The sequence below is a fragment of the Berghia stephanieae genome, chromosome 5 (assembly GCF_034508935.2).
Source record: "Berghia stephanieae isolate SIO BIC M18660-M18661 chromosome 5, UCSD_Bste_1.3, whole genome shotgun sequence".
NCBI lineage: Eukaryota > Metazoa > Mollusca > Gastropoda > Nudibranchia > Aeolidiidae > Berghia > Berghia stephanieae.
The window spans coordinates 61,293,322-61,311,665 of NC_088364.1; the positions used below are offsets into that span (position 1 = coordinate 61,293,322).

The following is an 18,344-nucleotide window of genomic DNA, read 5'->3' on the forward strand; positions in this document are numbered from 1 at the left end:
ATGCTTACAAATTAAATGGTATAATATGTAAACTAAACATAATACAATGCATAACAGAGAGATGATTTACAAGGAAAAAAATATCACCTCTCAAAACAATAACTATGCATTTGACTGTTTCCCTCCCAGCCAGGACTCCGACCAGGGCCAGGAAAAAAACCAAGTAATCTCATTCCAAGACAAAGACAGAAAGCATGTTGGAAAATAGATATATGGGGATAGAAGACACAGTATGTACCTCCCTGCCCACTATGGGAGGTCAGGAACCCCACCCAGCTGTTAAGGTGTAAGATAAGAACTGAACAAGTGTGTATGAAAGGTGCTAGACAAAGCAAGAAAGAAAAATACAAGAAAAAAAAAGCCATCCCAAAAAATCAGTCGACCTTGACTGAAGATTGAACCTCAGACCTTCTGATACCGGTCAGATGTGCTACCACTCTGACCGGTAATCAGAAGGACTGAGGTTTGATCTCCAGTCGAGGTCGACTGATTTTTTGGGATGGCTTTTTTTTTCTTGTATTTTTCTTTCTTGCTTTGTCTAGCACCTTTCATACTCACTTGTTCAGTTCTTTAGAGAATTGTCTACTCTTCTACACCATAAGAATAACTCAATTTCCATAAAATGCGACATGTGGACTTTTTCCCTCATATACTATAAAGCAGTGACTATGAAAAAAAAAATAGCTGCCAACCAACAATGCCTGTAAAACAGGAAAGGACTTTTTAAAATCAGGATTTTGATTTTAAAAATCAGGATTTTTTTTAAATCCTAAAACCAAAACTGCTGTCTAAAGGAAAAAGACAGTATGTGGCCTCTTATTACAAATAAACATACGTTTTTTTTTCCTTAAGGCGGCAAAAATGCACAAAGATCTAAGATCATTTTCATATGATCAACAATTAAGTAGCATCAATGTGTTAACATCCCTAATTCATCAAGAAAGAAAAATATCAGGGGAAAAAGGGAATTTTAGAAAACTTTTCAGGATTTATTCAATTTAAATAACAAGATAAACAAATAACTAGAGTTGTTTATCTATTTATTTTATTTTTAAGGGTTTTATGGTGTTTGCAACACATTTAGGTCATATCAGCGCCAGTAAAAAGAAAGAAAATTGGATAGTAAAAACATTCTAGATGTACAATTAAAAGGACTTGAGGAAAAAGTAAGACAAAGGGGGAATGGTTAAAATAGGGAACAGATGTAGATTCCAGGAGCACACTATCAGTGTAATGTTTGAGATCACTTATAAGTTTCACCCATAAACCAGCACAAGATCCCACTAACAGGAATAAACTCAAATGATTACAAATCGTATGTTTAAAAAAGAAAAATAACAGTACATAACAGAGAGATGATATACAAGGAAAAAAATATCATCTCCTTAAACTGTAACTATACATTCGACTGTTTCCCTCCCAGCCAAGGACTCCGGCTAGGGTCAGGACAAAACCAAGTAATCTCATTCCAAGACAAAGACAGAAAGCAATTGGAAAACAGATACATGGGTATAGAAGACAAAGCAAGTACCTCCCTGTCCACTAAGGGAGGTCGGGAACCCCACCCAGAAACTAGAGTTGGCAGCTCTGGTTTACAATCAATCAATTAACAGATAATGTTATGAATATTTATACCTATGAAAAAAAAATTATTATTATTAGATACAATAATATAATACTAAATTAAAATGTCTGAATATATATATATATAAACATTTGAAAGATAATTAAGATAGTTTGACTTCTACAACTTTGTTATAGCTCGATAACAACGTTGTAGAAGTCAAACTATCTTAATTATCTTTCAAATGTTTATAAATAGCTCCTTTTATACTAAAGTTGAGCACTATTATTTCATGGTTTTTGTTTTATAATTTATATATAAATATATATATATATATATATATATATATATATATATATATATATATATATATATATATATATATATATCACCAAAATTGAAGTGTTGGGTAACGTATGCTGCATTTCTTCTTTGTTTCAACTAATAACATGGTGAAGAAAACCGTTTCTCCGGAGTAAAACGCAGTTAAAGTTTTTTTGGAATATTTTGATTATGCCCAAAATTACAATCATTAATACAGTTGTTTGTTCCACGTCCTACTATAAGTGACATTTTGGTGAATTTAATGGTAATATATATATATCTTCAGTCGGCTGAAGACATGGACGAAAGCCACAGAAACGTACGTCTTGGCCATATATAATGTGAGTGACATTTATATTTTATATTAGCTCTAACCATCATTATCGAGCACTTTCGTACCTACGAGTACCCACCAACACTCATAAATATATATATATATATATATATAATGTTATATATTTTTAAATTGTATTAAGTGCAGATGACATGGAAAATCTCAATCTATAAATCATTCTCCTGTAAAAGTAATGAATCGTTTAACGGTTTCGAATTTTATGTAGAATGAAAACAAATGAATCATCAGTCATAATTATACTTTTGTAACCAGTTGAGTTAACGTGGAAAATTGTATCTATACAAATTAAACTGTAAGCAATGAATCGTTTATTGGTTACAATATATAGTATGAGAGTAAAGGAAAAATCATTCATTGACTGTAATATTTGTTCTGGCATACACCGGGAAAAAAACATGTATTTAAAATTTTGGCCATAAAACTCGGTCATCAAATATTGATCGATAAAAATGACCCTCATCTTGCTAAAAAACTCACAAACCTTGGAATTCACAGTGAATTCCCAGGTTTGAGTGGGGTTTTTTTTAGCAAAATGAGGGTCCTTTTAATCGATCGATATTTGACTAATGAGTTTTATGGTCAAAATTTTTAATGCATATTTTCTAGATTTTGCAGTGACGTATTCGGGAAGAGAAAAAAAAAAAAGGTGCTGGATTTTGTACGAGCTGTTTTCAAGAAAATGGCGAAAAAAAAAAGAAAAAAATGAAAATGATATTGTCGACCCCTTCATTTTTTCAGATCTGCTAAAAAAACACTCAAACCTGGGACTTCACTGTGAAGTCCAAGGTTTGTGAGTTTTTTAGCAAGATGAGGGTCATTTTAATCGATCAATATTTGATGACCGAGTTTTATGGCCAAAATTTTAAATACATGTTTGTTCCCGGTGTATTCCAGAACAAATATTACAGTCAATGAATGATTTTTCCTTTACTCTCATACTATATATTGTAACCAATAAACGATTCATTGCTTACAGTTTAATTTGTATAGATACAATTTTCCACGTTAACTCAACTGGTTACAAAAGTAAGTAGGGTAGGAAAAATAATGTGTATTTCTCAAATTCAATCAAGTGATGGAATTTCACATGAACAAAACACCTCTGTGACATCTGCGATGGAGCTCTAACAGTGACAGGGGTTTTTAAAGCTCCAATGAAACCAGGATGATTATGGAACTGGGTGGAGTTCAGAAACTCGTGGTAAAAAGAGGACTTGTCTGGGGAAAAAAAATTTTTTTTTTTTTTTTAATGCAGATTAAAACCAGAGGCAAAGTGAAAAAAAAATGGGTATTAAATGGATTTTCTTTTCACTTGTATATGTACAGAGAGAGAGAGAGAGAGAGAGAGGGAGAGAGAGGGAGAGAGAGAGAGAGAGGGAGGGAGAGAGAGAGAGAGAGGGGGGAGGTGGGGGGAGGGGAAGAGAGAAAGAGAGAGAGAGTGTGTGTGTGTGTTTGTTTGTGTGTGTGTATGTGTATGTGTGTGTGTGCATGTGTGTATATATGTGTGTGTGTGTATGTGTGAGTGTGTGCATGTGTATGTGTCTGTGTGTGTGTGTGTGTGTGCATGTGTGTGTGTATGTGTGTGTGTGTGTATGTGTGTGTCTGTGTATGTGTGTGTGTGTGTGTGCATGTGTGTGTGTGTGTGTGTGTGTGTGCATATTGCAACACTGCTATGCTTTCAAAATTATCAGGTCATAAAAGTCTAAATAAAGTACGCAACAACAAAAAATTAATCTAAAATTAACATCTTTAACCCCCTCCTTACCACCCACGGGAAAATCGTCACATTCGTTATGATGCGTCCAACATTTTTCTCATTCTGATTTCTTTTATACATCATAATATCTGAACAAAAATATTTGATATAGTTAAAGTATATCAACACTGTGTTGAAGAGTTTGTTTAGCAGAACAAAATATGTATAGCAAGAACTAACAGATTTTGTGTTTGAGTGAAATAAATCAATTTGTGTATAGGTTGGGTGTGAAGTTTTCAGCAAAATCCGGAAAATGGCCGGTAAAGAGAGAGTTAACAAAATCCTTGATGCAGATAGCCAGAGATAGAGATGTCAAAATGCAATTATAGAAAATGTTAACAATTACCTTTAGATGTAAGCACACATTTAGTGGGAATCCCAGTAGCTCAGTTGGTAGAGCACTCGCTTCACACGAAAAGGAACCAAGATCGATCCCGGGTGCAGTCGAGATTTTTTACTGACCCCCCTCCCCTCCCCCCTGTCCATCCAGCAGTGATTGGGTAGCTGGGTCTCTTAGATCTGCTGGAAAGTATTTTGCGGTAGAATACCGTCCTATCCAAATAGTAGCAAGCAATTGCTATTGTCCGTTTCACACTATAGAAACCAGGATATACTCCGGCTCCATGGGCCTAATGGCTCTGAAGGACTACTACTACACATTTAGTGGTAAGCTCACCTTTAGAAGTAAGCACACCTTTAGAAGTAAGCACACCTTTAGAGGTAAGCACACATTTAGTGGTAAGCACACATTTAGTGGTAAGCACACATTATCATAAGAAATCTATAAAGCTACATGTACAATCTTTAGAAGTTTTAAAACAGTATAACAATATAGATAGGATGCGCTTGGCCAAGGAGTTCACAACATTGCCATCCGGAAGTATAACGGACCAACACACAAACTCTGTGTAACCATGAACTTTTATAGTCTGATTAATACAGTTTAGTGAGAACAACTCACAAACGCGGATGGCAAAAACAATAACAAAGCCCTGAGTGACGTCATCTGCATACTATCTATAGATAACATTTTTAACTCACCGACTTTTCTGCTCAATTCAGTTCCATATATCTTGCTTCTCCTGCTGAGCAAAAAGATTTGATATATCAATGTGTGTTTCACCAAAAAAAAAAAAATAATAATAATTCAAATATTAAAAATAAAATAAACAACTGATTCTAATGTGTCAGTTGCATGCGTGTGTGTGTGTGTGTGTGTTTGTGTGTGTATGTGTGTGTGTGTATGTGTGTGTGTGTGTATGTGTGTGTGTGTGTGTGTGTTGTTTTTTTTTTGTTGTATTTTTGGGGGTAGGAGGGTTGGAAGGATAGTGGCTTTTTTTTTGTTGTTGTTGTTATGGGGGATGGGACCGGGGTGGTTTGCATTTCTATAAATTAATACTTTTATTCAGGAGTGAAAAACACCAGCACATTAAGTCATATTATTATCATTCAATCAACATTATGTGAGGAAAAATTAAATTAAAATATCATGCAAATAACAGCAGGTTGTAAGGTCATTTATAAGTCTTTATTGCGGCCATGTGGTTTTGTGGTACCTGGGTTCGAGCCTCGCTCGGCGCATAGTTGAGTCCTTGGAAAAAGGCTCTTTACTCACAATCTCTCACCGTACTCAAGTGTAAAATGAATACCTGGCCATTAACACTGTTGTCTTTATCGGAAAATAAATTGAAATATTGCCTAACAGGCGTCATGTCTCGTTCTTCATGTTACGTGTTGCTGTTGGTCAGGGACGCTTTGTAAAGCGTCAGGGACGCTTTGTAAAGCGCTTTGAGCATGTTTAGTGGAGATTGCGCTATATAAAACCTCAAATGTTTGTTTTATACTTCTGCAATGAAAAGGGTTTAAAATCTAAAGGTTTATTAGAAAAAGTCCAGGCGTCTCCAAAAGACAATATTTGAACCAGAAACCTCTAGCAACAAAAGCTAGTACCTTACAACCGTGATATCAACTCCCTCTGATACAGTTAACCAGTTGTACTCTGGAAAAAATGAATTAAAAAATTTGGCCATGAAACTCGGCCTTTAAATAATGATTAATCTAAATACCCCTCATCTTGGCAAAAAAAAAAAAATTCAAAAACCTGGGACCTCACGAGGACTTTCTTAACTCACTCAATCCTAGAGATTTTTGCTACTTTTCAAATTTGGAAAAAAATGTATTTAAAATGAGCATGTATATAGATAGTTTTATTCAATTATCATTAACATGTAAAAACTAAAGGCTTTGATACTGCGCCTATAATTTATCTCCGAAAAATGTAATAAATAGGTATGGGATACAAGTAACCAGCATAAACTACGGATATAGTCGGTGTTAGGGTTGAGTGAGTTAAGTCTCAGGTTTGAGAATTTTTGCCAAGATGACGGCCATTTAAATCAGTCAAAATTTGAAGGACGAGTTTTCTGGTTAAATTTTTGAATGTGTGTCTTTCCAGAGTACGGCAGTTCGTTGGTTAAACCAAGAATGTTTCTTACTCGGTTGAGAAGTGCCGCATATCTCGCATTGCTTGTGGCTTTTCTTGTTTTCATACGTGCAAGCAGGACAGCTCCATTTTTGTGTTTTGGTGGTGTGCACTGGATAAAATAAACAAAACATAAATCCATACATAGCATGAACGTGGAAATACAGAAAATTAACTCACTTAACTCAGTTTTTAAAATGCGTGATCCGCCGTCGCCTGAAACGGGTATAGTGTTGAGATCAACTTGGCATGCTTATTTGTTACAGTGAATGACATAATCAGTCGGATGGTGAAAAGGTTTGTACAGAGATATTGCCAAGTTTAGCATCGGGTCAATTTTGATCAAAAATAAGTTCTTGTCATAAATTATTAAATCAACCCTTTATGTACATCTTCGGGAAATATCAAAGCTTAATTTCACTTCTAAATATTGTTTACAGCTTGTCAAGTTGAAAAAGTATGAAATTTGAGAAAAGATGCTGGATACCTTTCCCATACATCTGACCATAACTTCATGAAAAATGACCCGATTTACTTCAAATAAAGATTAAAATGTTCTGGAGAGCATAGACTTTCAGAAAATGCAAAAAATGCAATCCAAAATTGTCACTTTCCGACTGATTATGTCATGCACTGACACGTAGTTGATAACCAAACACAATTATGAGCTAGATTTAACATTGTAAGTCAAAAACACCATGTGTATGTGGATTTATCAAATCAATCAAAATTTTAAATTCCAAATTTGTCATTACAGGAAATTTGTCTCTAGGGTCTATTTCAAGGCAAGATTGGAATAACCCAGGCGTCAGCTGCAGTGCAGCGCCGCAAACTGAGCTAGGGTGAGGTGACTTGCTCAAGGCCACACAGCGCAGCAGGTAATCGAACTCAGTACTTTTTTGGATACGAAGCAAAGACTGTACTGCTGAGCCATGCTGCCCCAGTGATATAATCAAGTTGTTTTTTTGTTTTGTTATTAGCTGAAGAAGAGCTTTGAGCCCAAAACATTCCATGTTTGGCATTTTGTTCTTTTTCGAAGCTCTTTTTACAGTCAATAAAACAGGAAAACTAGTTATGATTCATCCACGTTAACAAGTGATCAGAACTTTGAGGGAAATCATTGAATAGAACACGTATATGGCATAAAAATAGTCCATAAAAAATAGCCAATACATATGGCTCAGCATGTTATTTAATCATTGCAGGCCATGAATAATTAACAACTGAAGATACATAAAATAAAATACAATCAATAAAATCAAAATGAACTCTCTCGAATTCAAATTTGCTCAATTCTCAAGTAGGAGAAACTTGAACGTGTTAAGTCTTTTTAAAATTGTCGACTTTAAAACTTAAGCTTTTATATAGCACTTTATCCATGAAACATGCTCAAAGTACTTTACAAAGGGTCTCTGGTACTTTACAAAGGGTCTCTGACCAACAGCAACATGTAACATGTAGAATGAGACATGATGCATGTTAGGCGATATTACAATTTTTTTTTACATAGACGCTGTTAACAGCCGGGTGCTCATTTTACACCTGAGTACCGTGAGAGAATATGAGTAAAGAGCCTTTTCCAAGGACTCAACTTTGCGCTGAGCAAGGCTCAAACTCAGGACATTCCAATCCAAAAGTGAGTGTCATACCACAAATACAAAACCTTGAGTTTTTTTCCACTGTTCTTACCGTGATGATGATGGTGAGCGGGTATATTTGCAACCTTATTTCCTTGCCCTTCAGTTGAACCTGGTGCGTATGAAACGGTTTCATTTTCTCCTTGAACAGAGAGCTGCATCGCGAGGTCCATGGAAGGGTAAATTGATGATCTCCTCTGTTCCACTTCCAGCTGTAGTTAAAATTAAAAAAGGTAGCGTGTGAAAATTAAATAGCGAAAGGGACGAGAAGAAATATTTGTTATGCAGACAAATCCAGACCTGGAACTGCTGGAAAACAGGTTAATCACAACTTTTTTCAAACTCAAATTGAAATTTTACACCACTCAACTGCGTTTTGAAATTAAGATGAACAAAATTAAGACTTCCAAAACAAATGAGATTTCAGAGGGGAAAATCTGAAAAATGAAAAAATAGTGTAAACAAAAAAAAAACAAAAAAAACAAAAAACATCGTCCTTCAGAGCCATTAAGCCCATGGAGCTTTACCCTGGTTTCTATAGATTACCATGAATCAAACAACAGCAATTGCCTGATACCCTTTGGATAGAACTCCAGTGCTTTACACCAGATCTAACAGACCTAGCTACCTGATCACTGCCAGGTGGACAGATGGGTCAACAACAAAAATCTCGACTTCGTCCGGGATCGATCTCAGTTCCCAAGCGTTTGAAGTGAGTGCTCTACCATCAGGACCCTGTAATAATGTTAACATAAGCCCTTTTCTCATAACTTTGACTCTATACAACCTGTTTCACTGATAAATATGGTCAACAAAACGATGAGTCAGGCTTTTGTAAGTTTTTCGGACAGAGACAACGCTGTTAACAGCCAGGTACTCATTTTACCCCTGAGTGAAGTGAGAGAATGTGAGTAAAGAGCCTTCTCCAAGGACTCAACTACGCGCCGAGCGAGGTACGAACCCAGGACCTTCCGACCTGAAAGCGAGTGTCATACCACAAGACCACATAGCCGCATATGTCCATTATCCATTTTCAGTTGGCACTTTATATGTTATATTTCTCTACACAGCACAGCTTGTAACTTTAAAAGGCTTATTTTTACAATGTTTAAAAAGATAAATGCAGACAAATGTTAGTAATCTATAAGAAATGTCATTCTTTCATCACAATTTTTTTTTGTTGTCCTTTTGTAGTCCTTCAGAGCCTATAGGCCCAATGAGCTGGAGTTTATCCCAGTTTCTATAGCATGCATGAAACGGAGCTTTTGAGACCCTCTTTCTTTGACAATAGCAATTGCTTGCTAGGATGCTAGTCTATCACAAAGTACTTTCTGCCAGATCTAACAGACCCAGCTACCCAATCATTGCTGGGGGGACAGGAAGGTCAGAAAAAATCTCGACTGTACCCGGGATTGATCTTGGTCCCTTTGCATGTGAAGAGAGTACTCTACCATCTGAGCTATTGGGACTCCCTTCTTCGACCATTAAGCAGCAAAATTTTCTTACTTTCAGTTTTAGATCATCCACTAGGAACTGAAGATCAGCGAGTCGCTTCGATTTTTGTCTGAGGTCTTCGTCTCTTGCTTTCAGCTATCAAGACAGCATAAATAAAAAATGAAATACATTTATAAATAAGTAAATAGATAAGTAAATTATAAATAATCAAAAATAAATTAATCAATTAAAAAATAAATACATAAATAAATGATTGAATGAATAAATAAATAAATAAATAAATGCAATCGTTAACTCACTGACTGCCAAGGTTTTCAGAATTGCAAAGCCGCTGACTGCCGAGGTTTAGGCATGTTTTGTTTTTTTTAATTCACCATGTTCACAATTTTTATGATAATAAAACAGTTACAAAAGCAAACAAGCCTGCTTGTGTTGTTCTTTCAAATGATACCATTTGTATTGTTGCAATTTAATTCTGGATTGCACAGTAATATTTTGATAAGGAGGCAATTTTATGCCCAAAAAAAAAAAAAAGTGAAACGGAGTCAACACTGTAACACTGCCTTTGACGACTGTTCTAACTAAAAACTGGTAAAATTAATGTTCTTTTAACATAAAACAATCACCAACATAATCAGAATAATAACTAAAACATAAAAAAAGTAGATTCATAGTGTTTTTCACTCGAGAAGTACAAATAAAATAATTGATTTCGTTTCTCCATTATGTTGAAAAACTAAATGAAAAAATACCAGGTTATTGATTACTTTGGCCTGCTAGAAACAAGGTCAAGGTTAAAAAGTACCCCATCAAGTTTGGTATGAAATGAAAGATTTTTAAAAATGAACTACCTCGCCGTTAAACTTCCATGGCTGATAAAATTCGGCCAGAAGTAGAAAAAAAAATAGAAAAGAATGAAACAGAGGGGGTTCAGCCATGGAGTCAAAAGTCAAAATTTTTTTAACCACAGATGTATCAGCCGTGGCAGTCGGTGAGTTAAATCAGATATGTCACTCACCACCTCAATCAGGTATGATGCCCAGATAGACATGGTTTAACCCTCTCCTTACCAACTATAGGAAAATCGTCAAATTCGTTAAGAAACAACCAAAAACTTTACTGGTATTGTGTTTGAGTGATAAAAAATAAATTTTTGTGTTAGTTGGGTGTGAAGTTTTGGGGAAAATCCTGAAAATGGCTGGTAAGGAGAGAGTTAAAGTGATGAATTTATGTTTTAATTGTGTTTGTTATTGGCTGAAAAAGGGTTTTGAGCCTGAAACGATCAGTGTTTGGTATAATGTTCTCTTTTGAATCTGTTAGATCTATTTTTGTTTTATTACTTTTTAAAGTATAAATATAGAGTTGAATGTTATAAAATACAACACATGATCTTCAATACCCAAATGTCAGGATTTCATACCAAAGTGTGTGTTTTTCTCAGCTTTGTGTCAATGACTTCCTTTGCCTCTTTTTCTTTCTGTAGTTTCTTTTCCAAGGCAAGCCTCTCTTGGTGCTCTTTGTTGAAGTCATCCATGAACAAAGTGACCTGTGACAGAAATTGGATTTATTTTAATGTTTGTTTGTTTGTTTTGTTTTGTGTGTGTGGGGGGGGGGGGGGGGGGAGAGGGGGGATGAGAGAGATTCCTGGAGTACTCAGAATATGTGTATTTGTATGTGGGGGGAGGAAGGGAGAGATTGGAGAAATACATAGAATATATGTGTGTGTTTGTGTGTGTGTGTGGGGGGGGGGGGGGGGGGGGGGGGGGGGGTGAAAGAGGTTCCTAGAGTATTTAGAATATGTGTGTTTGTATGTGGGGGAAGGGAGAGATTGGTGAAGTACATAAAATAATATGTGTGTGGGTGTATGTGTGTGTGTGTGTGTGAGAGAGAGAGAGAGAGAGAGAGAGAGAGAGAGAGAGAGAGAGAGAGAGAGAGAGAGGGGGGGGGGGGGGGGGGGATAATGATGCTAGTGACATTGTTAGGTCATTTCAGCACCAGTAAAATGTAACATCTGACAGGTTATTTCAATGCAAAGATACATCATACAAAGATGTTTTCAAGAAGGTAAAATGGCCTCTTTATATCTTGAGCTTTTATATATAGCAATATCTACTAAACGTGCTCAAAGCACTTTACAAGGGGTCCCTGACCAACAGCAACACGAAACATGAAGAACGAGACATGAAGCCTGTCAGGCGATATTACAATATTTTCGAACAGAGACAACGCTGTTAACGACCAGGTACTCATTCTACACCTGAGTACGTTGAGAGAATGTGAGTAAAGAGCCTTTTCCAAGGACTCAACTATTCGCTGAGCGAGGCTCAAACCCCAAGACCTTCCAATCCGAAAGCAAGTGTCATACCACTAGACCACAGAGCTGCTGATTTGCCTGTCACAACAGGGTAACATTTGACTACATTACGTTTTAAGATCAAATCTGCTATTTGCATTTGTTTTTGTCGTTTTGATTTCTAAACAGTTTATTCTCTATACCTGTCTCTTCACAACGGCTAGCTCTGTCTCTAACTCGTAATTTGTCTTGGTGACCTCAACAGGTCTGGCACCTTCCTGTGAAAAAAATCGATAAAATTTCTCGTAAAAATTTTGATTTGTCAAAGGAAAAATCAGTAAGAGCAGAAAACCCTACAAAATATTTTATTAATACAAGAAAGGAACATTTTTATAAAACTATTGGGGGATTTTTTTGGGATTTTTTTTTTTTTTGTTTCTTTGTTGTTGTTTTCATTTATTTTATTTTTTTTTTGTTTATAAAACCTTTATTTCTTTTTTCAACTAAATTTCCTTTATATTTTTCCATATTCTTAAGGAAAAAGAGACAGCATGTTTACTTGGAATATGTAGCCAAATATATGGTCTATTCCCTTAAGACAGCAGATTGTGAGTTTGCAGGAGTTGAACATCATCACCTCCACATTTCTATACATATCTAAGATTGCCACGTTGTAAAGGAGGAAAATTTATAGGTGTCAAATGGGTCAAAGCTTATGACTATAATTTTTTTTTTGTTTTTTTTTTTTTGGTGTGGCAAATCCTAAAAATCTTTCATTTAGTCTGCTATTACAATTTTATTGAATAATAAAAGGCGCTCTCCAGATATTCAAATTTTAAAAATGATACCGTTTGTAGATAAGTCTCTGTCATATATTTAAGCATAAAAAAAAGAATGTCCATTGTATTCTGATATTTATTAATATATAAAAATTGCTTTTATTTATAACATTGAAGCACATTAACATGAATATGACCAACTTTGAAACGGATACCGGAGACATAATCAGTAGGATGATGATAAGGTTTGAACTGAGATATTGCCAAGTTTAGTTAGAAGGTCAATTTTTATCCAAAAATGAGTTCTTGTCATAAATGATTAAATCAACCCTTTTTCTACATCTTCGGGAAATATCAAAGCTTAATTTCACTTCTAAATATTTTTTTACAGCTAGTCAATTTGAAAAAGAATTAAATTTGAGAAAAGTTGTTGGATACCTTTCCCATACATCTGAGCATAACTCCCTGAAAAATCACCCGATTTACTTAAAATAAAGATCAAAATGTGTGGGGAGCATATTCTTTCAGAAAATGAAAAAAAAAAATGCAAATCCAAAATTTTCACTTTCCAACTGATTATGTCATGTACTGACACAAAATATCTGATGAAATGGTTTGGATAAAGATTTTGAATTCATTCAAAATAGAATTAACAAATACTGGAAGGGGCAAGAAAAGCTGTATGACTATATAGACACAAAATCAACACCGGTTGTATGAGGGCCTGGCTTGATAAAGAACAGTTAGTCAAGCGAAGAGGATCTATTGATGCTATGCGTTCAGTTGGGAGACTCACAACATTTGCCAGCCAGATATAATGTACCAACACACAAAACTATGTGCACCCTTTAACATTTAAAGTCTTTGTTTTGTTTTGTTTTTAAGGCTTTTGTGGTACTTGCAACACATTTAAGTCATATCAATGCCAGAAAAAGGATGAAAATTGGATAGTAATAACATTCCAGATGTGCAATTAAAAGGACTAGAGGAAAAAGTAAAACAAAGGGGAATAGTACAAAAAGGGAACAGATGCAGATTCCAAGAGCACACTATCAGTGTACTTTGTTTGAGATTACCTAACTGTTTCACCCAGACACCAGCACAAGATCCCACTACGAGAATACACTCAAATGATAACAAATTATATGTTAAAAATAAAAAGATAACAGAAATGATTTACAAGACAAAAAAATATAATCTCCCAAAACTATAACTATACATTCGACTGTTTCCCTTACCGCCAAGTACCCCAGCCAGTATCAGGACAAAACTAACTTTGAGATAACCTAAATGTTTCAACCAGAAACCGGCACAAGATCCCACTAAGAGGAATATACTCAAATGTTTACAAGTCGTATGTCAAAAATAAAAAAAATTACAGTGCATAACAGATGATTTACAAGTAAAAAAAAATATAATCTCCCAAAACTATAACTATACATTCAACTGTTTTTCTCCCAGCCAAGGACTCTGACCAGGGCCAGGACAAAACTTAGTAATCTCATTCCAAGTCAGAGACAAAAAGAAATTGGAAAACAGATACAAGGGGATAGAAGACACAGAAAGTACCTCCCTGCCCACTTAGGGAGGTCGAGAACCCTACCCAGTCTGATTGATACAATTTAGTAAAAATTACTCATAAAAACAGCTGGCTAAAAACAATAACATAGAGTTGAGTGACGTCAATTTCATTCCCTCTATAAGAATCTGAGCTGGAAATCATAGCTAAGTATTGAGTAAATACACCACGTGAAAATAATACTTCGTCCTTACCACAGGCCTGTTTGCTTCCTGGCCCTCCAGCTTAATTTCCAAGGCTCTTTTTTCCTGATGCAACGTTCCATAATCTTGTTTGAGCTTTTCCAGTAATTGTTTTTCTTGGGATCTCCCCGTCAGAAGATGCAGATACTCTTTTTCCGTGTCCTTCTTCATTTGCTGAAGTATGAAAAAAAACAAATATATATATATATAAATAAATGAAACATATCAAAAGTATGAAATGATCAAATTTCAAACAATAACTATTCAACAACAGATATTGGAAGATATTCCATTCTTAATCAAATCTGTCCTTCTCTGTTCACAGAGGGGTGTAGCAATAAGTTGATTGAAACGAACTGATTCATTCCATATTCATTTTATATATAGATATAATATTTATTTAAGTTTGACCTTTAATTTAAATAAATTATAAATAAATAAATAAATAAATAAACAAATAAATAAATAAATAATAAATAAATAAATAAATAAATAAATAAATAAATAAATAAATAAATAAATAAATAAATAAATGTGTCAGTTGGAAGCAAGGTGAACATTTTGGATTTGCATTTTTTTAAAATTTTCTGAAAGAATATGCTCACCAGAGCATTTTAATTTTTATTTGAAGTAAATAGGGTAATTTTTTATAAAGTTATGGTCAGATGTATGGGAAAGGTATCCAGCAACTTTTCTCAAATTTCATACTTTTTCAACTTGACAAGATGAAAAAAATATTTAGAAGTGAAATTAAGCTTTGATATTTCCCGAAGATGTACAAAAAGGGTTGATTTAATCATTTATGACAAGAACTCATTTTTGATAAAAATTGACCTTCTAACTCAACTTGGCAATATCTCAGTTCAAACCTTTTCATCATCCGACTGATTATGTAATTCCCTGTAACAAATAAATAAATAAATTCAAAGAAATAAATTCCAAGAGTAAATCTATCTTTAGGGTCTAGATTCTAATTCTGTAACAATCTAGGCATCAGGTGAAGCAGCACAGCATAGCAAACTATGCAAGGGACGAGCTGACTTACTCAAGAGCACACAGCACAGCAGGGAGTGGAACTCAGTACCTTTTTGGGACCAAAGCAAAGACCAGAACACTGTCCCATGCTGCCTGCCTTCCATGTTATCTTTATGCATTTCAATAATATAAGTAAAAATTCTACTTCTTTTGCATTCCCTATTCTTAGGTTTTTGATGCTTCAGCATAAACAATCGAATAGAATTTTACATTATATTACAGCAACAAGAATTGTAGAATTATCTGGAAAATATTAAATACAAATTAGATCGTCACAGCAAGAAGAAATGTAAAATTATCAGGGAAGATAATAAATAGAACCTACATTCATATAAACTAGAGCATGTTTATAGCACAATATCCACTAAACGTGTTCAAAGCACTTAAAGGGATCCCTAGTCCCTAGCCAACAGAAAAACTTAACATGTAGGACGAGACACGACACCTGTTAGGCGATATTATACTTTTCTTTTTTTTTCTTTCGATAGAGACAATGTTGTAAACGGCCAGTTACTCATTTTACACCTGAGTATGGTGAGATAATGTGATTTAAGAGCTTTTTCCAAGGACTCAACTATGCACCACTCAGAGCAAGGACTCGAACCCTGGACCTTCCTATCCAAAGGCGAGTATAATTCCACAAGATCACAAAGCCACCCAATCAAGAAATAGAAGATTACCAGATAAGATGACACAAAGAACTTACATTCATATTATTTAGTTCCTCTTTTAGTGAGGCAATGTGATATTCCGTTTCTCGCTTCATCCTGTCTTTTTCTTGCTCCAGATGATTCATCTGGGCTCGTAGCTGAACATTTTCTCCCTCAGTCTGCTTCTTGAGCATGTCCCAGCGGTCTTTCCATTCCTTGTTTGCCATATGAAGCTGCACAATTTGAGTAAGGGATGTCAATATTTTATGTAAAATATATACATAGTATTTAATTTATGTGCAAAGTATTTACAGTAAAAATTCTTATGTCGGTGAAAGGTCTTAAAGGGCTTAGACTGATTTTAAATCAGGTGTTATTAAGAAAATATAAATTATTAATTTTTATTATTATTATCATCATCATCATCATCATCATCATCATCATCATCATCATCATCATCATCATCATCATCATCATCATTTCATCATCATTAATCCTCATCATCATTATTATTATTATTATTATTATTATTATTATTATTATTATTATTATTATTATTATTATTATTATTATTATTATTATTATTTTATTATTAATATTATTATTATTACTATTATTATTATTGAACGTTCCTACCTGAGTTGTTTTCTTACGAAGATTCTCAACTTCTGACTTCAGAAGGACATTGGCTTCTTTCAATTCATTATCTTCTGGAGGTGGCTGGAGATATTACAGAGATTTTAATTTTTGAAAAAACAAAAACAGAAATCAAAACAACATTATGATCAACATTGCTAAATACAGTCAGTGGCCGGACGGGTGACACCGATCATGGAAAATTCTGGTCCCGGTATTGTGCCCTTGGGTAAGGCAAATAATATATTACCTCACTCAACTAAGATTGAATGAGTACCTGTCTTTAGGAGTGTTAGTACAAAAGGGACGCTTAACAGGCGACTTAAAGTGTATGAAATAGGAAAATCATTCTTTGTGGTCTGCTGAGGGAATAAATGAAACATTGTTAAGTGCATTGAACATGGGAAATTCATAAAAATGTGCTATAGAAATGTTCATGTTTATTATATCTATTTATAATGTAAAATAAATTTCAAAACAACATGGATTTATCATTGCTTACTATTTCATAACAAACAACTCACCCTCGCTTTCTCATTGTAATACTTTATAAGCCATTTGTTAAGACCTTGAAAATGTGTGAATAATACATACAGTGTCAGACAAGATAATTATATCCAATTTGTTCATTATCAGTTACGGAAACGCTAAGAAACTACTATTATTTTTTTTAAAGAAGAAAAAAAATTAAAGAAAACACTAACCATTATTGGTGGTATGATTGGGTTTGTCGACGGTAGAATAGGTGGAGCTGTTTCAACTATGACGAATTCTTCTGTTGTTGCTACATTTGGGGAGGACGTTGAAGTGGCTGAAGTCTGAGTAAAAGATAAATAGAAAATAAACAAAACAAAAAAAATGAGCAACTCTCTGCACAATATCCACGAATTGTGATCACAAAAAGCTTTACAAAGAGTCCCAAGCCAGCAGCAACATTTAACATGTAGAACAAAAATTACGCATGTAAAGCGAGATTACAATGGGGGTTTGTTGCAAGAAACCACACAACACTGTTACTGACAAGGTGTTCGAGATGAAAGCTGACTCAAATTCTTCCTTCTATTATTAATTATTATCATACATATTATTATATTTACTATTATTATAAATTATTATATAATTTAATAATTTTATTATTATTATTATTATTATTATTATTATTATCATATTATTATTATTATTATTATTATTATTATTATTATTATTATTATTATTATTATTATTATTATTATTATTTGAGATGAGGACCTATAGAAGAATTGCAAGGGTATCCTCGAAGGAAAAGAAAACAAATCATCAAGTACTCCAAACTTTAGGAATAACATCAACAACAATCATTTCAACTATTAGAAAGAGGATAACCCGATATTTCGGCCACATCAGAAGGCACGACTTACTACAGAAGACCATTGCAGAGGGAAAGATAGAAGGCAAGCGCGGTCGAGGACGAAGAAGGACAAGCTGGCTTGGAAATGTCGCAGCGTACGTAGGAAGCCCCATAAATCAATGTGCGAAACTCGCAGATGAGAGAGAGAGCTGGCGAACCATGATCTCCAACGTCGTGTCCGACATGGAACATCGGTAATAGGTATTATTATTATTATTATTATTATTATT

General features: G+C 34.4%; 1 protein-coding gene across 8 annotated transcripts in view; it reads right to left on the reverse strand.

The window, feature by feature from the left end:
- Positions 1 to 2,868: 2,868 nt before the first annotated feature.
- The window catches only part of LOC144973360 (uncharacterized), a 40,007-nt gene continuing 24,531 nt past the window's right edge, over positions 2,869 to 18,344 (reverse strand). For 6 of the 8 annotated variants that reach the window (XM_078915691.1, XM_078915693.1, XM_078915692.1 and 3 more), the window contains exons 5-15: positions 17,432 to 17,545; positions 16,728 to 16,811; positions 16,148 to 16,324; positions 14,419 to 14,580; positions 12,070 to 12,144; positions 10,994 to 11,119; positions 9,625 to 9,708; positions 8,171 to 8,330; positions 6,495 to 6,593; positions 5,041 to 5,084; positions 2,869 to 3,461 (exon numbers count right to left, since the gene is read on the reverse strand). In XM_078915691.1, the coding sequence (XP_078771817.1) occupies positions 5,053 to 5,084; positions 6,495 to 6,593; positions 8,171 to 8,330; positions 9,625 to 9,708; positions 10,994 to 11,119; positions 12,070 to 12,144; positions 14,419 to 14,580; positions 16,148 to 16,324; positions 16,728 to 16,811; positions 17,432 to 17,545 (1,113 nt within the window). In that variant the 3' untranslated portion in view covers positions 2,869 to 3,461; positions 5,041 to 5,052. The remainder of the gene's footprint in view (positions 3,462 to 5,040; positions 5,085 to 6,494; positions 6,594 to 8,170; positions 8,331 to 9,624; positions 9,709 to 10,993; positions 11,120 to 12,069; positions 12,145 to 14,418; positions 14,581 to 16,147; positions 16,325 to 16,727; positions 16,812 to 17,431; positions 17,546 to 18,344) is intronic. The other 2 variants (XM_078915695.1, XM_078915696.1) reach the window with 2 other exon arrangements.